Source organism: Coturnix japonica, chromosome 2 (genome assembly GCF_054131305.1).
Source record: "Coturnix japonica strain WE chromosome 2, WE-NBRP24, whole genome shotgun sequence".
In the NCBI taxonomy this organism is placed as follows: Eukaryota; Metazoa; Chordata; class Aves; order Galliformes; family Phasianidae; genus Coturnix; species Coturnix japonica.
The window spans coordinates 65278360-65297917 of record NC_140664.1 but is presented as its reverse complement, the minus strand read 5'-3'; the positions used below and the strand labels follow the sequence as shown (position 1 = coordinate 65297917).

The 19558-nt window shown below is 38.0% G+C and overlaps 1 protein-coding gene across 5 annotated transcripts in view; it reads right to left on the bottom strand.

Annotated features, from left to right (window-relative positions):
* Positions 1-3284: 3284 nt before the first annotated feature.
* SLC12A7 (solute carrier family 12 member 7) overlaps positions 3285-19558 on the bottom strand; it is a 77345-nt gene continuing 61071 nt past the window's right edge. For 2 of the 5 annotated variants that reach the window (XM_085540061.1, XM_032442537.2), the window contains exons 17-26: positions 19308-19476; positions 16601-16796; positions 16115-16284; positions 15839-15970; positions 13651-13758; positions 11992-12108; positions 10053-10234; positions 8809-8823; positions 4613-4746; positions 3285-4219 (exon numbers count right to left, since the gene is read on the bottom strand). In XM_085540061.1, coding sequence (XP_085396187.1) covers positions 4128-4219; positions 4613-4746; positions 8809-8823; positions 10053-10234; positions 11992-12108; positions 13651-13758; positions 15839-15970; positions 16115-16284; positions 16601-16796; positions 19308-19476 — 1315 coding nt within the window. In that variant the 3' untranslated portion in view covers positions 3285-4127. The remainder of the gene's footprint in view (positions 4220-4612; positions 4747-8808; positions 8824-10052; positions 10235-11991; positions 12109-13650; positions 13759-15838; positions 15971-16114; positions 16285-16600; positions 16797-19307; positions 19477-19558) is intronic. The other 3 variants (XM_085540059.1, XM_085540062.1, XM_085540063.1) reach the window with 3 other exon arrangements.

Genomic DNA, 19558 nt, shown 5'->3' with positions numbered 1-19558 from the left:
TCACCACCCACTGACCAACACCCAGCCACTGCCTGAGCAACAGCTACCCCCTCAACCACCAACTCCCCTCCGTTTTGTATGGTTTTTTAATCTTTTTTTTTTTTTTTTTTTTAACATGTTGTTATATAGTATAGAATATCCCATTGGTCACTTCAAGTCAGCTGTCCTGGTTGTGTCCCTTACCAGGTCCTTGTGACCTCCCAGCCCCCTTGCTGGCAGGACAATAGCAGAAGCTTAGAAAACTTAATTATTCTTGGCACTGTATAGCACTGCTTGGCACAGCTACAACATCAGTGTGTTACCAACGCTGTTTTTCCCCTAAAGCCAAAAAGTGGCATCAGACCACACGATATGAAGAAAATAACCTTGTCCTATCTAGAACCAGAACAGACAGTGTTAGGAAGAGGCTTAATGCTAGCATTAAAGTCAGAACATGGTAAAGGTTTAGGGTTGGGGCTAGATTTAATTTTAGGGCTATGGCCAGGGTTAGCATTAGGGTCAGTGACAGAATTAATGTTAGAATATATGTCAGGGTTAGGGTTTCAGTTAGGTTTAGGATTAGTTTTAGGGTTGGGGTTTGGTAAGTGTTGGGCTTAGTTTTCACATTAAGGCTTGGATTAGGTTTTGAAATGGGGTTATTGTTAAACTCTGGTGTCAGTTACAGTGAGGGTTAGGGTTGACTATAGGTTTATGGTTAGAGGTTAATGTTAGGTTTAGTCTTAAAAGCAAGAGTTAAGGTTTGGATTAGGTTTTGAATTAGGGTTAGGGATTGGTTTATGGTTGCAGTTAGTCAGGATTAGTGTTGGGATGTGTTTTAGGGTAGTGGTTTGCTTTTAGTGTTAATTTGGATTAGGTTTTGGATTAGGTTTAAGGTTTATGTTTAGTTTAGAGTCACAGTTAATGTTTGGTTTAGGTTTAGGTTTAGTGTTAAGATTAGGGGTAGATTTACTATTAGTGGTTTTCTTAGGGCTTAGGTGTGGATTTCTGTTAGGGTGCTATCGAAATTTGCTCTACATCTACAGAACAAAATACTTCCAAAAGCACTGTCTGTAATACAGGAACTTAGACTTAATTTCAGTAGACAGATGCACTACACATTTTTTTTACCAGAATGTATATATTTATGTATATACCAACCCCAACATCAATGACATAGATGATGGAATCGAGTTCACAGACAACACCAAGCTGAGTGGTGCAGTCAATACATTGGAAGGGAAGCCATCCAGAAGGACCTGGACAGGTTGGAGAAATGTGCCCATGTGAACCTAATGTTGTTCCACTAGGCCAAGTGCAGAGTGCTGCACTTGCACTGGGGCAATCCCAGGTATTTTTACAGACTGGGGGAAGATCTCCTAGAGAGCAGCCCTGCAGTGAAGGACTTGGCAGTCCTGGTGGTCAAGCTGGACATGAGCCAGCAGTGTGTGCATGCAGCCAAGAAGGCCAACTGTGTTCTGGGCCCCATTAAAAAAGGGGTGGCCAGCAGGGAGAGGGAGGTGACTGTAGCCCTCTACTCAGCTCTTGTGAGGCCCCATCTTGAGTACTGCGTCTAGGCCTGGTGCCCCCAGTACAGCAAGGACATGGAGTTCTTCGAGCAGGTGCAAAGGAGAACCACTAAGATGATCAGAGGGCTGGAGCACCTCTCCTGTGTAGAAAGGTTGAGGGAACTGGGACTGTTTAGCTTGGAGAAGGGAAAGCTCTGGGGAGACCTCATGACCTTCCAGTACTTGAAGGGAATGTATAAAGAGGGGAGGGGAGAACTGTTTATGAGGGTGGGTAGCGAAAGGACAAGGGGGAATGGTTTTAACCACGACAGGGGAGGTTTAGGTGAGATGTTAGGAGGAAGTTTTTCACACAGAGGATGGTGACACTGGAACAGGTTGCCCGAGGAGGCTGTGGATGCCCCATCCCTGGAGGCATTGAAGACCAGGCTGGATGTGGCTCTGGGCAGCCTGGTCTGGTGGTTGGTGACCCTGCACATAGCAGGGAGGTTGAAACCTTTGAGGTCCATCCAACCCGGAGCATGACTGAGTAGTTAGCAATCACTACAACCTGCCCACAGCAGCAAGTTGGAACTAGATAGGAGTCCCTTCCAATCCAAGCTGTTCTATGAAAACAGTGATGTTGTCACATAATCATGTAACTAACAAATGAAGGGGGAATAAAATGACATCCAAATTAGAGACACATCAGTGAATAAAATTACAAATGGAGGCAGTCTCATAATTTTCTTTATCATGTACTACAACAAACAAAAAACAAAAGCATGTAAGTCACTCCATTCCAGTCCAAATACTGTAGAGAACTTTTACATAAGTAAACTAATTTATTTACAGAAGTGATATAATTTTCATTTTCCACTGTCCCACTTCTAGCATGTACTTAATCCACGACCAAATACAGACAGTCAGAGACCCTGTTTCCTATTCAGCTGTTATTAAAGCCACATATCTATTTAGAGTGCTGTAGTCAACCCACCAAGCAAAGTACTTATACTTCTGTGTTCCGGTTGCTTTATACTGACACATTCATTTCATTGTAAGCAATTTATATATTTGTTATCCTTTCAAATAAGCAAAGCTGCACATATTTATCTTGAATGTTTACTTTTAAAAGCAATTACTTCATTCTGGAATTATTTAGAACTTGAGATGTGAATCCGTAGTTGTTTTCTTTACCTATAAGAACACTTTGTATTGTTTCTTATTTTCTATTACTGCTACTCGTTAAGTAGTTTTGATCCATTTCCTTGAGTAGGATAATAAAATAGTATTTCCTGTGATATCTCCATGCCACAAGATGTGGCAAGAGAAAAGAGGAAAAACAGAGGAAAAAAGCCCAAAACCAACAAATGCACTGGTAAGCCTGTTGGTGTAACACAGGTTGCCAAGGAAGTTACTTGAATATGGTTGTCTTTCTATTTCTGTGCAAACTTCACAGTATTCCAGCATTGCCACCTTGGCTTCCAGAGCACTGAAGCTGATACTCAGTTCCATACGCAGTTCCCTGGTCACAGTGGACTGATTCACACAGATGAGCTGATCGAGCCACTTTTCATTTTGTGGTGTGACAGCAGTACGTAACTATCTGGAACACAGCTGATCTTTCTCATCATGGTTACCAATGCTGAAACACACCACCCAGCACCTCAAAATGCCGTCTTCTCTTTGGTCTCCATAGATGTTCAGCAAGCAGCAATGCATGTCAATGGGTGCAAGTTTTTCCGCAGAGGAATTCAGTATTCTAACTATTTCCTGAGCACAAATAACACATCCAAGGTATCATTTTTCTTTCAGAAAAAATTTATTTTCATAGCAGCAGATGCATGCAACAATTATGGAAATACACACACGTGAACATGAGATTACACTCCATTGGTCAGCTGTTTACCAGTTGCTATGACTCTTATCTCCAGCAGGTGATAACACTGCATCACAGAATTCCTATGAATTGACTGTCGTAATTGTGCAGTATTCCTTCAGCTGCTGGTAGTTCATGTGAAAGGAACATTTGCAACTTACTGCTACTCTCACCTGGAACCTTTACATTCTTTGCTTGAAGTATTTTAAACAGGAAATTTCATTTAAAACAAATGTAGCAAATCATAAACTTAGGGAAATACTTTGCAGTCCGCAACAACATGTAAATTGGAGTATTTTTATATGTTTCTAAATGAAGTTTCCTGAACCAGGGACTAATCCCATCAGAAGCAACATAGCAGCATCTTAGTAAGTGAGGAAGCAAAGTTTTCCCTTTTATTTAGAAGCAGAACAAAGATTAAGAAAACAAAAGTTCCTTATATTTCTGTATGTTTAAAAATAACACAGCATTACCATTTGTTGTGTCAGCACAGATTAACACGACATAATGCACTATACATATCCTAATCCAGTCAGGATTTACTAATCCACTACAGAAGTGTTTTCATAGGTCTTTAAAATATACTTTTAAATATAACATTTTAGTAGGAAAAAAAAACCAAAACACCTCAATTTTCATGTTTCCCATGCGCTAGAGCTCTTAAATGAAGCTGCTCCCATTACATCAGATAGACTTTATACATTTTATTCCCTTCATTCAAAAGAAAATTAAAAAAAAAAAGAAAAAAAAAAAAAGGAAAGCCAAGGTTAAGAATAAATGGTGATCACTTCACGTCCACTGCCTCGGACTAGGAGGACTCTGTCCAGACCTTCTGTTAGAACCTCCAAGAACTCCATGTCTGAAGTATTGTTAAGTCAAAGGATCGCAGAACAGGAGCAAAACAGCTACCAATGACTCAAGAACTCTGATGTACAATTGAAAAGCACATTCACCAGGGAGCTTCCCCTTTACTGTCCCATTATGCTTGGGCACTTCCACCTGTTTATTCAGTCAGAAGTGAGAACTAATTTAGGGTATTCCCATGGAAAAACATGCTATTTCTACCCTACTTACCTACAGGGGCGGGAGGGGGAGTTTAATTTAAAGGAGAAGTTAAAAATTGAGGAATTTCTTACATCAATTCAGTTGACAAAACCCCCATGGTTAATAGTGCTAGCATTAGCTACACTTACAAAATACAATAGCATAATCAATGGTCCAAGAACTACATCATCATTATCGTAAAGGATACAGTTTTCATCTCCTTTCCTGTTTTTAGGAGGTCCAGGCATATTCAGGAGAACCAGCTGAGCATGTTGTGATTTATTAAGCACCACTCCATTGAGCTTTACAGCAGTGTGCATTCTTCTTACATTCGACTGATTCCTAGTACACAAATATTTTTAGGTACTGAAAATACTTATGTATCTGAATTAATACATTCAAATGTACGTATACTATGTATCTGAATTTATAAATTTAATCTAAAATGCATTTAATAATCTACTTCCATGGAAATCAATACTCATTCCAAGTAAACCTGAAAAAGTGAGATACCTAGGTTTGAAAGATCTCTTTACTTCAAAAATAGAAGTGATTGCTTCTGATTGATTTCAGGAATTTCTTTATGTTAGCATCTATGTTCCATGACTTATTTTCTCTTCAGAAGTAAAAAATAATAGTCTACTTGTTGAGTTCCTGAGGAAGTCACGCTGTTATTTTTGTTACAAAACTAGCCAGAACTGGGAATGAGTCACATGCACCAGTGCAACGGAAATACCCAGTTATCAAAGAGATCCGCTATCCTAAAGCGGATTCTTTACAATTGAAACAGTTGCTTCAAAAGGAGCTTTGGAAACACGTGGTGACAGCACATCTCAAGAGCAGAACTGACAGGCTGTCATAAGATGCATCACTACATCCCGTGCAATTTCCTTAGCACTTTTAGTGCAAGACTACCAGTTAAAGCATAACTGTGCTCCACTCTGCAATATTCATAGATTGTCTTAGGTCAGAAAGTGGACTGGCAGGTCAGTAGCAGCAGGACATGAGACATCCTCTGAACTGCCTGTCCAAGTCCATAACATGTTCTGAATTCCTGTAACAGTAGTCAAAAATGTAGTAGAAACACTCCACCGCTGTTTCAGATCAGGAAAGCAATAGAAATGATTGATATTATTATCCTATAGAAAGCCCCACTTTCCTTTAACAGCTACTCCTACTATTAGGAACAGCACATCTTGAAGTGTATCTTTACCTTTAGTGCTGCAGGTGCAAATAGAAGGGAAAAACGATGAAAAATGGAAGACTGGAAACTTAGTAGTCAGTGGAGACCAACCCTATCAATTCCAATTCTCCTAAAAAATACAGTAGCATTTCCAAAGCTAAGTTTATCAGTCTGCCCTGGGGTGTTTCCTGTCATGGGGCCTTATGTCCTAAACAAGAACTATAAGAAAACCACATATAGAACAAAATACTTGAAGGTCAGCTTTCCAAAGGCAGAACAGCAGCCTGATAAGAATGACTAGGAGAGAGACAGAATTATTTAACTGAAGAGATGTATAAATACTGAAGTAGAAATTCTCTTAAAATACAGATGTGAGTGAAAATTTGCAGTGGAGCGGACAGGATAAATAAATAAATGGTCGAATTGCTCACTGTGTACAGTGTGAACTGAGGCTCACTTAACTTTCAAACACTTGTTGAACTGAAGTCGTACATGGAACACAGTGTAAGCCACCTAGTTTCCTTAAGCAGCTCAAACTGGCAAATACACAAAAAGAAGCCAACACTGAGCTCAAAAAAAACAAAAAAGAAAGAAAAGCAGAGCAGTCTTAAGCTGGTTCTACCCAAGCATGAGAAGGGATACATTATTCAGAAGTGCAGCAACCATGCACACTGACAAAGGCCATCCTTCTTTGTTCTGAAGACAGAATGGTATGCAATTATAAAGGCTACAGTTCCAGCTGAAGCATCTATCCCACCTACACCAGCACTCTTCAATGCCTCTTCCCAGAAACAGTGGCTGAAGGGGGAGTACAGACCTCAGGTTGCAGGAAGCAACTAGACTTTTCTCTTGTAGAAAGGCACAGGGATCAGACCTGCTTGCAAGAAGTGTGCCCAGACAGTAATCTCCTGCAGGAGGTAGCTGAGCATCAATAGGCAGTGAGAAGATTACACATCAGGGAATCTGATGTTATGTGTTTCCATGCACAGTCTGCATCAGACCCACAACCAGAAACTCCCTCAAAAATACATAGAAAGGAACAATACTCAAAACATGGAAAAATGTAAGCTCATTACAGCAAGGACCAGTAGGAAGGATGAGACTTTCCCTGCTGCATGAGATGCCCCTGCTCTAAAGACTGCAGAGGAAGGACCTATCATGTCACAACAGACTCCAGTGTCAACTGAACCACTTGGTCTGTTTTCCAGTATACTGAACAGAGCAACCAAAAAAGTATTATGGGTGACAGTTGTAGAGGTTTCTCTTTTGCAGCAAGTAGAAGCACCCATTTGCCAGCCTAATTTAATCTCAATAGAGGCTTGCTCCATATCAGGGACTCACATTGAGAACATTACCAAGAGATAACCAAGCCTTCTACAGCCCACAGACAACTATCCACTGATGTTTTTTCACATGGGCATCAATTTCTGTCCGGAGCATCCCAGTCGTGTCATGAAGGACTACAGAGCAACTGCAAAATGCTCTCCAAGTGCACAGTCTTCTCTTTGGTCCTACCAGTCAAAGGAAAAAGCTTTGAAAGGGCCTTTTGAATCTGGCAGATCAGTGCATGGTTGCTGGACTGGTGTTACAGCCAGGGATTTGGCTTTTCAGACCACAGTTCTCTTTAAGGAACCTGGTTTACTGGGAATTGATTAATTCCACCTGTCAGAGAAGAGCGTCTTTGGTTATGGGTTTGTCAGCAAGGTTGGTAATATAATCAGAGTCTACTGCACATCACCCAGCTAGGTGGAAGAGGTAAGAGACAAATTCTATAAGCAACTAGAAGACTCACAGTAACAAGTCCTTGTGTGATCAGATACATGGGTTCATGAAAGGTAAGTCCCGCCTGACTAAACTGATCTCCTCCAACAAAATGATCTGACTATAAGATGTGGGGAAGGATGTGGATATTGTGCATCCAGATTTTAGTAAAGTGTTCTGCCATCTGACCATAGTATTCTCCTGGAGAATACTAGTTGCTTAAAGTTAAAAAGCCAGTTCTTGCACTTGGGTCATTAAAAACCCCATGCAGCAGTAAAGATTTGGGAAAAAATAGCTAGACAGTTACCAAAATGAAAAGAACCTGGAGGTATCCATCAACCACTAGCTGAACATTATCTGGCAGTAGGCCCAGGTGGCCAGAAAAGTCAATAGCAGCTTGAACTGCATCAGAAATAGCACTGCTGAAAGGACAAGGAAGGGGGTCATCCCTTTGTACACAGCACTGATGAGAATGAACCTTAAATATTTAGTTTAAGACACTCACTACAAGAAGAATATTAATTTACTCAAGCAGAGTAAATGTTTCTTGTGCAGAAATGAGCATCATAGCTGGTGAAAGGACTAGAGAACATGATTTCTGAGGATTGGCTGTGGAAACTGGGATCACTAAGTTTAGAGGAAAGGAAGCTGAGGGTAGATGTCACCTCTCTCTACAATTATCTGAAAGGAAGGTGTATCTTTCCTCTGGTGACAGTGAAAGAATGCGAGAAACTGTCTCAAATTGCACCATGGTACATTCAGATTGGATCTTAAAAAAAATTACTTCATGGTGAGTGTGGTCAGGCCCAAGAAAGTGTTGGATTCCTCATCCCTGGAAGTATTTGAGGGACATGTAGAAGTGGCATTAATGGGACTCAGTAGCTTAGGTTGACAATTGAAATTGATATCTTGAAAGTTTTTTTCCAATATAAAAGATTCTTTGATACTATGATTCAATTGTTTTTGTCTGCTTGCGTCATACCCAATGTATATCTACACATGAAGAGTAGAAGTGAGCCAGAATTGGCATTCAGTGGAAAGTTAAAAGCTCTTTATGATACAACTACCTGGACCACAAAGATGGAATTAGTTACAAGAATGGGTACTTTTCCAGACTAAGTTTTCTTCTGTTTTTTGGGGTAGTTAATCAGAAAATTAAATATTACTTCGGTGGAGAAGAACACTCAAGTGTTTCATTCATACAGAAACTGAAGTAATTCCTCTGTAACTTACCTTGAAAGGAAAACTAATTGTATTCACAAAAAAAAATTAACCATTAACAGGGCACAATACAAACTGCTTATCAGTGATAAATGCTAAAGCACAGCATAGAAAACAATGAACAGATCAATACACAAACTGCAGATCATGGCTTAGGAGCATGCAGACAAAGTACACCACCACAAGAGCCAAGGAACAAAGCCTAAGTTGCTTAAATGAAAGGAAATTTGAAGACTTACAGATTTCCCCATTCTCTATAATGGAAGGGAAACAAATGCATAAGAAGTTATTTTTATAGTATCAAGTACATTTTAATTCAACAATATTAATAATTGTACAGGCATGCTAAGTTCAAACTGTAGTTTATACTCCCAATGACATGCAGTAGCTTCTAAATAAGAGTAAATGAAGTCTAAACTCTGCACAATTCTAAAGAAATAAGAGGAAATCTTTTTTTAGTTTAAAAAAAACTAAACAAGCAACAACAAAAACCTCCTAAAAATGAGAGAATAATGGAGCTCAGAACAAAACAAAATAAAGGTATTCTAGAAGGTGACGGCTTCATTTTGCAAGGTGTCTGGAATCTACAAAAAGTAAACTCTTTGCAAAGAGCACAGAACAAATCCACAAAGCAACCTGGAATCTTAAGTACTTCTAGAAGTAGTTAAATCCACCCATAAGTCCTCAATTTAAGGTGTTTCCTTTAGACATTAAATTTCCCTTGCTATTCACAGTTTCACTATAAGTATGTGTAGAAAATTGACTAGACCATCCTTTCTTTAAGGACTCAGGAAAGATGCACATGTGCAACATGAATCCCAAAAGAAGTAAGCTGATGTCCTATCATTGGTTATGTATGCCTACTCTATCAAGAGGCAGTATTTCTTGGTGTAGAGGAAGTAGCTCTTATCGAGTGTCTTCTGTTTGAAAGACATTAAGGAATATAACAGTTTCACCAGAAAAGACTGAATATATCAAGACATAAATATAAAGCAATATAAAACTTGTGGCTATATAAATTTACAGGATAAAGACCTAATGCCTTTTTTAAAAAAAACAACCACAAACTAAATATTTTGAAAGAATCTGCTCCTTTGTACTTGCTGCACAGCAGAAAAAAAAATTAAGGCAAATAATACACAATAATTAGGTACTTAAAGGAAGAAAGGAAAACAAAACACTTCAATCAAGAAGCTGAAAAATCTTAAAAGCCTGACGTACTTGACCTTCATTCATAACATTCCTGTAAATATTTTATGTGCTTATTAACTATTCATTACAAACGCTTTTATTCCACCAGCCCATCTCACAAGAATGGCATTTAAGCCAAGTTCATGGAAAGATCGTATTTTCACTCAATTTCAAATAAACCAGAATCTCTTGAAAATAGACTGTACAAGGGCAACAAAAACACACCTACAGAAAGCAAACAAGAAAACCCCCCACAAAAAACACAAACTTCAACCACCACATGTGTACTTACGGCTTCATGTTAAAAATATCTTTAAAACCTGACACACTTGTGTCTTTGTTTTTATGTTTTTCAGCTACGAACTTCTCCTTAGTCCAGGTCATTTGCACTTTTTCTGGCATGGCAGCAGCCACGCTGGCTTTGACAGCTGGAGCTGAACGTGAGGCTGTGTTTCTGTCGTGGATCAACTGAGCCTGGCCACACCAAGAAAAAAAGTAAAATTGTAAGTTACAGATTATTAAGTCCTTGAAATGCAATTTAACTGCAGCATAGCAAAAGAAGAAAAAAAAGAGTATCTTATTTCAAAAACAAATGTGAGACAAACATCAGTGTTTTGACACTAGCATGAAAGGAAATTGATTGTAGAAGTCTAGTTATTTACATATGCAGGATTACTTCCAGGCTAGGATATGATTTTGTAATGTGCTGAATAGAATTTGAATCCAGTTTGAAGTTAGCCTTCTAATATCAGGGGCTTCTGCCAGTGAACAGCTTGAAGGACAATGAACTATCAGTTATTTTTGACTTGCTCTTAAAACTTGCCCTTATAAACACTGTAGTTTCTATCAAAAACAGAACAACTTCAGTACCTTAGACTCTTCCAATTTGAAATGAATTGGTATTAGGGGAGTGATTATTGGTTTTGTGGGGTTTTTGCTGGTTGAGGTTTTTGTTTTGCTTAAAGTTTTAATAGTTTTAACTCTCTTCAAAGAGACTTGTTAAATCATGAACTGAGCACCCTATTCTATTCAAGAACATCAAGCATTCATTTTGGTCTCTCCACACACGTGATAACTCAGGAGAACTGATTTCATTCAGTCATAATGACATGAATAAAATTTAAGTAAATATGCGAACTGCTTTCTGTCTCTTACTACTGCTTCTCCCAGAGGTTCATGGATTGTAATTTCAGCTGCTTTTAACAGTCTTAGAGCTCATAAGTTTTCCTAAATTATTTCTCCAGTTCCTAGTCTAACCTTGAGTATTCCCAAATCCTACAGTTCAATTCTGTAATTCACATATAAACACCTATCTGTTTGATGGACTTCATATCTCCCAGAAGACTACATAATGAGTCAAGTCTACTAAGTAGACTTAGTAGTAACTAAGAAGTTACTGTGAATGTGGTAGCAATTCTTATAATAGAAAAAGTTAATAAATATTTCATTCAATAAATAATTCATGCTGCAGAGCAGAAACCAACATACTAAAACTAACAACTGTAAGGTGAATTCAATTTTGCTTTAACAAAAACTAAACATGTTCATAAAATTGTATATATAAAAAAGACACACGTTTGTTAGTGCTACTTTGAAGACAAATTAATAACACAGAATAAAACATTCTTCTCACTCTTCAAGAAGGGAAACAAAGGAATACATCACTTCTACAAACTAGGCACTGAATCACTGAATCTCCAGAGATGAGCAACACTTCAAGTGCACACTAAAAGCATTAATTACAGCAGTCCATTCAATTTCAAACCCTCCATGTAAAAAAGTTGTCATGACACTTATGGAGTAACAGTTGCATATCAACATGCAAAGAAGCCTTTTCCTCTTATAAAAACCCTAATACATCTATAGAAACTTAGGAACTTCAGCACCACAGTACAGCAACTATAAAGGAAAAACAATGCTCTGAAAGCATGAAATATTAATCTAACACCCTCCATTATCATTTTTAAGATAAGAAACAAATATTTATGCTTTTAAGAAAAATAGGTACTCTCAGATAATAAATATTTATTTTATGGAAACTAACTGTGACAAAATAAAGATGCAATTATTGTCACAATCATCTAGACGAAAAAATACAATTAGGAGAATACTAGAAGTTTATGAAGGACTGCTTTAATGGCAATGAAACAAACTCATTTCTAGTTCGGTTTGCATCAGTGGCACTTCAAGCGTTGCAATAGGAAAACCTACAGAGTACTATTTCTAGCTACCTCCTCCTTTTCATAATCATTATTCAGCAGTGCCTGTACATCTTGGCCAATGGATTGTGGACAAGAGCAGCTTTTTCTTCTAACAGAGCCTCGAGATTCATCAGTGATGCTTTGAATCTGGGACAAAAAGGTTACCAATGACAAAAAAAAAAAGAGCCTGAGAAATAAATGGCTGTATCATTTGAAACAAAAATTGCCTTTATTTATACAGATCTTAGATTGTTATAAACTTGGTTTGTTTTCACAAGCATGATATCTGTTATACACATGTATATTTATTGAGATATATGTATAGTTATTTCAGTAACTAACTGCTAACAGTTTCAAAGTCTCTTCATGGAGATTTTTTAAGTCATGAAATTAAATCCTTTTGTCTGTACGAGTACCTCAAATACACATGCATGAGGGTCTGATGAGTTGTTACATGCAATGATTCAGATGAACAGGTTTCATTCACTCCCAATCAAAATATAGACAAAACTTAAACAGATGAAAAAACTACTTTTCAGCTCTAAATATTGATTTATTCCCAAAAAGTTCACTAAATATAATTTACCCAAATTGCTCTCAATCTTGCCTAGCAGCAACAATCTACAGAACACCAATTATGTGGAACAATCCAGTACAAAGCAGCACTGTGATGGATGACTTCCTTTTCACAGCTTCAACATAATCGCTACCTGGCCCAACAGTTAGGACTAGTCACAGAAGGAAGCCAACTGCAATTAAGCAAAGTGGCAATGAAGTGAATCTGTTTCTACAGTTTTTTTCATATTTGCAATATTATCGAACTGAATAATATCTGGCATATGCACCTAAGTGTGCAGATCTTAAGCTCTGTAGGTAGGCATTTGTTGTGTTTACACTTAGGTAGAAGCAAGCTTTCTCAAAACTAATATGAATAGAAAAGAGTAAACAAAAGAAACAAGTCCTGTATTCCAGTTCCACATGAAAACCCAGCCACCACAGGGTCATGATCAAACAAATCTCCTTTAAAAACAAGTGAGAGAAAAGGGGAGGGACACGGGTGATTACACAGATATAGGAACAGGCCGAAGTGAGAAACAACAAAAGAACACCGCACGAGTTCCCTCTGTATAGATTTAAACCAGGTATGAAGATGTATCAACACAAGTATAAAACACTAATTTTGTTGGGTACCGGAAACAACAGAACTACATGCATGACCCAAAAAAATGGAACATTACTGCAATTTTAACCTGAAGTGGTGATACTAAAGAGAAAACTACTTTAGAGTATAGCCACTTTAAAAAAAAATTATCTAACTCACCCAACTGGAGAAGAGGCTCTCTGGCTATGCAGCATTCTTTCTCAGTATGCTGCACAGACCCAACACATGCTCTCCCTTCAATGGCTGGCCTTTACATGAGCACAGCATGGCTCCATCCTGCTCCACCCCTTCTGGTCACACAAGGAACACAGGTACAAACAATTTGCCTGTGCTCCCCAAGTCATACACATCCTTTCACCAGGTGCTCAATCACCAGTTCAAGCCATGACCTAACCATTCCCCTACAGCTACTCACCCTAATTTTGGCTCCAGGAAACAAGCTAAACAAAAAAAGCTAATTGGTCCAATTGGTCCAACCATTTTTAGATTTTCCATAGAATATCACAGAAAAAGTTAGAAGTTCTTACCTCTCTTTCCCTTTCATTTTTTGATAGCTGCATCTGTTTTAGCATCTGAGATCGCTGTTCCATCATTAGTGTCTTCTCATACGTGAACGCAGAAATATCATTTTCAAACTGCAGAAATGATTGACAACAGAAATATCAGAAGTACTACTCAAAAAAAAAAAATCCAAAACATTTAGACAGTCATACCCCACTTATTCTTGCATTCATTGAACCCTGGGTTCATTAATGGCATTAGAGTAAGCCCAATAGTATATTTCACTGATCGTTTCCATTACCTGAATGGTAATGAAACTAACCTGAATTAACCTGAAGATTAAGCTTTAAGAATTAAGACAATCTTCTTCCACAAACTATTGTACAATATCAACAAAGTAATATCAGCTAAATTTGAGATACATTTGACAGACTTTCTAATATATCTACAGAAACAAGTAAGGGTAGAAAGTGTTTGTTTAAACCATCTGATCTGCTGACTCCAGAGCACATTTGCATGCTGTTGTCTTTGAAAACAGTCTAGAGCTGCAACATAACACACCCTCCTTTCTCTGGTGAGAACTGCTAACAAAGAAGCACTAATGAAGCAACTTCAGCATATATTCCACCTGGAGTCCAGTTCTGGGACCCACAACACAATAAGGACAGCAGTCTGTTGGAGCTGCTCCAGAGGAGGGCCACAAAGATGAGGGCTGAAGCACCTTCCCTATAAGGGCAGGCTGAGGGAGCTTGGGCTCTTCAGCCTAGTGAAGGCTCAGGGAGGACCTTACAGCATCCTTCCAGTACCTGAAAAATGCCTACAGGAAAGCTGGGGAGGGACTTTTTGTAAGGGCATGTAGTGACAAGACAAGGGGAAATGGCTTTATACTGGATGAGGGTAGATTAAGACTAGATATTAGGAAGAAAATCTTTACTACAATTGTGGTGAGACATTGAAATAGGTTGCCCAGTGATGTTGTGGATGCCCCTACCCTGGAGGTCTCTGTTCAAGGCCACAGTGGATGTGGCTTTGTGCAACCATTTTAATAGATGTCCCAGCCTATAGCAAAAGGGTTGGAACTAGATAATCTTAAAGGTCCCTTACAACCCAAGACATTCTCAGATTCTCAGACAGGCGCAAATCTAAAATACAACCTAGAGCTATTACTGATGTAATTGACATTTAAAGTATTTCTTACCATTTGGAAGATTCTCATGCTTAAATGTACAAGTGACAGGGTATTCAGGGAAAGCCCATGAGCTGGGTTAATTGTTTGTTCAAAAGATGACACCCCCGAAATTCTCAAACTACACAACCAAATGCTTTTGTGTTATCTCAAACTTTTTCAGATCCAAGCAGGATTTTTCCCTAAAATTCCAGCTTAACTGCAAACATACTCTGAAGGGAGCATATAAACAGGAGGAGGAAGGACTGTTTACTAGGGTGGGATAGTAATAGGATGAGAGGGAATGGTTTTAAACTGAGACTTAAGTTAATTAGTTGCATGGAATGCTGGGATGCAGGTATCACATGACATGGAATCATGTGAGAGGTATCATGTGGTGTGGTGCCATCAAGTGACCTAAAGCATGGTGCAACATAAGGATGTGTTAATGATCCAAGCCTGTAGAACAAAAAAGTGGATAATATAACCAATGTGCCTGTAGATGCCCTAATATGGTAAATATGTAGATCCAACCAAAAAAGAACACATTGCATTAACAGCCTATTGTTGAGTGTCATGCATTTCCCTTAATAGTAACAAAGGCTAAAGAAATTGTGCAATAAACGAGCACCTTCAGCATCCTATTGGCGTGTGGTGTCTCCTGTTTCAACAGACAGACATTATGCTGCACCGAGCATTCCAGTTGGTAGAAGTTTTTCCCTCAGAGGGTGGTGAGGCACTATAACAGGTTTGTCCAGAGATGTTCTGGATGCCTCCAGGGATGGGGCATTCAAGGCCAGGCTGGATGTGGCTCTGGACAGCCTGATCTAGTGGTTGGTGACCCTGCACATAGCAGGGGGGTTGAAACTACACGATCATTGTGGTCCTTTTCAACCCAGGCCATTCTATGATTCTATGATAGCACTTCATTAAGAAACAATTTCTTCTGGGTGGGACTGAAATCTTTGCAGCACTGTATTTAGGCTAACAGATCCGTTTTCCAAGTTTAGACCTAATTTCAGCTCTAAAAAAAAAAAGTAGTAACTTACCATTTCAACAACTTCCACTTCAGCATTCAGGCGAAGATGGTACAGGAACATCTGAAGATCTTTCTTCATTTGGATGCTGTTATCATCCATTTGAGCAACCGTGAAGATACGCATTTTACATTTTCTCCAAACCTAGTCAAAAATAATTTATTTTTAACTGTTCATATTACAGTGATTGCTCCAAGCATAATTCTTCTGTGGCCTATTTCATCAGAGAGCTTTATGAATACCCATTACAAGAAAATGGAATCCAAGTTGTTTTTTTATTGTACTTGCCTTGTGTTGTCGAAGAAGAAAAGGCAGCAACATCAACATTCCACCATCATGAACAATCCACCAGACATCTATGTTTCCTTCAGTAAAACGTTCTTGATTTGTTGGAAACAAGTCAATGTTTTTAGCCACCAGTAAAGCTTGCTGAGCTGCTGTTGTTTCTCGTACAGTGTCTGCAGCAGAAAATAAGACATTTGATCGAGAACTTCTAGTTTTCATTCACGTTTGTTTTTTGTTTTAAATTCAAAAGCTTAAATCCACCCAGATTGTGCCTCTGTTGAAAGAGGACATCCTGGGTTTAGTGCCTAATCTGCTTTAGAGGAAAAGAGAAATTAATAACTAAAGAGACATAGGAAACCCACTCCACATTAAGTCAGAATTCAGGAAGCATTGAATGTCAACTGGATATTCTACTTTTTTTCCCACACATCAAATACATTAGTCATATAGTTGTCTTAAAATCACGAAAGAAAAATAAAAAACAAATACCAACAAAATTTTTCCAAGAGAAGTGATTTTCTGTCTGCTTCCATGACTGTGGCCATGCCATCAAAACTGTATTGTGTTTCATTCCTCCCAGGCCAGCTGACTGAATTAAATGTGATATTCCATCTCTGAAACTAGGAGATACCACAATCTGGCAAAATCCCTTAGTCTTTTCGACTCCCATTAAAGCTTTAACATTCTGTGGAAAAGGAAGATTACACACGAGGAAATACAGTCATCAACACAGGTAATAAATATCATGAAGAGCAACAGTAAATGTACAAAAATCACTAGATATTAACATACCAACAAGACGCCACTCTAATTCCATAACAGTGAACATGATCCTACAATTAAAGCCTCAAATAACACTAAGTAAGATACCAGAGGTTTTTCATTTGTTTAGTCATCATTCATTTAGTCATTCCAAGGAAGATCATTCCAAAACATTATTAATGGATAAAATAGCATTTTAATGGAATTGCACATCCTTTCTTTTGGAAACGTAAGCGTTTGGGAAATGAGATGCCAAGGTCTTCAGAAGTCCTTGAGAGCTTTGATACTAAGAGGCCAATTCTGTATTTACCCACTCCTAACATGGTAAAAAGAGATGTGCAGACTATCAGAATCACTGGCTATATTTAAATCCCAGAACCCTTGATTTCAGTATGGCTCTCCTTCATTTAAATGTTTGACATAATCAAATAATTTGTAAACAACATTCTAAACAGGATCAATGTCGAGCAGGAAACAGTTTTGGCATTACCCACGCTCTCCAATAGCATGACTTTCAAAATCCCATCAAGAACTTGCAAGGGAGCTCAGCATAGTTTCCAAAGAAAACACTGAAGCACCAAAACTTGGAATTTTTGCAAGCATCAGAATACTAAGGTTTGTTGTTGTTGTTTGTTCTTTTAAGAAAAATCAATCAGAAGCTCAAAGGAATAGAACTTTTTGGACTCACAAAATACAATCAGCAGATGCAGTAGCACTAAAACATTCCTATATTCTTAGAGCTCAAACAACTTGTAAAATGGATGGATTCACTAGGTTTGCTCACCGGCTTCGACGTTTTGTCAGAAACTAAAAATGCTGAGGACTAGAGAACTATCAATACTGATCTGCTCTTTAACCAAAGGACTACCATAGTCAGCATGCTGTTTGTGACCAAAGTCTCCTCAAACTGGTTATCCATAACTTAACATCTTGTTTCTGTTTTCTTCTCAACAAAGGAGGGCTCAATCCTCCCAATTCCGAATCATTTTCCCTAGTTCATAGACAGAAACTGTCCTGGTCTCCCTGTCAGCTGTTCCTTAAGCATATTTCCTTCTCTCATTCCCCATGGCAATGGGAGGGCCAGACAAAATAACGGTTGTTTAAAAGGTAAGACAATCATCTGCTCCTAGATCCTATGCCTGACCACACAGATTGCCACTTGAAAAGTACAACAAAGTACAACTGCAAGAGAAGCCCTACAAAACACCAGCAGGGAGATATTTGATTACAGAACACTGGTGCTAGCTTAGCGTGTTTCACATGAGGAATTTTGTTCTGTTTAGGAAAAGCAGTCCTCAGAGAATTTGATAGTAAAGCTAACAAACCTGCATATCTAAACAGTATCTGTAGGGGCTTATCAGTTTACATGTTTAGTTTTTCTCATTTCTCTTGAAAAAGGAAGGAAAAAAAATGATTTTTGACAAGTCAGAAACACTATTTTCTAGCTGAAATTTTCCAAAAATCAATAAAGTCCTTCATACATTCAGTCCTTTGAAATATCTTCATTTCTATCTTAAAAGCAATCGTTGACTATGATACCAGCAGGTCTAACTTCTTAGACGATCATGGGGATTAGGCTTCCCTTAAATTCATTTCCAGTTCCAGCTCTCAGATCTATTTTTGAGATAGTCTGAATAATTCACAGGAATCTTTACATAGAGTTGAAAACTTCAATCAAAACAGTAGGCTTTTCAACAGATTTCCATTTCAACAACACTGAAGATATTAACCATTTTGAAAGACATAATGGCCAAAGCCTACATAATATTTTCTAGAAATGTTTCACTGTGCTCTGTAAAGTTAGGAGTAAGAGAGCTGTGCATAGATAAGCAACTGTATATCCGTGTCATTACCAAAGTATCAACACTGGAACTACTGAGGTATACAAAGAAGTAAACAAGTTGATTAAGATGGAACAGGAACATATGCTTGCTTGGCACGGAAAATCAAAGTTATATGAACAGATCTTCAGAATTTCTGTCTATTAATTTCCAGTTTTCATTCTAGTGACAGATTTAACATTTTGAGTTCAGATATTTTCATGTTTTTTCCACATAGTTGAAATTATGCCAACGTCTGCATTTCTTAAATGAATAAATCAGTCTTCTTATGAAGTTTTTTTATTAGTTTGTTTTTTTTTTAGAAATATATCACTCAGATTTTCAGATTTTACAAGAAAATAATTCAATTCTGAGCCCATCTGGCCCTCAACACTGAAAAAAAATAAGCATCAGTCCTGACTCATTAGGAATTTTTGTAAGACATTTTGTTATAGTACAGCAAACTGTTTTTAATTTAAATATACAAATAGATCAATGAAAACATTTTTATAAGAAGCTTTTTTTTTTTAAACCATACCTTAATTCAATATCAGATTCAATATTTGAGTACTAATAGAATTTACAAAAAGTTTGTCAAGCTGGCTTCTACATACCTCTTCAGCTTTCTGAGTTTCTACACATTTATCCAAGTAGGTTCCTTGAAGCACAGATCCCACAATAGTCAGCCCTTTACCAGCTTTCAGCTGAGAAGTAAAAGAAAGCAATCTCGGATGCTTCACCAACTGTTCACAATCCAAATTTAACAAGACCAAAAGTTGAGGTCTGCCAAAAAAAGTTACATATGACACATACATACACAGAAGTAGCAAAGAACAACAACAAAAAAAACCAAAATAGAATTAAC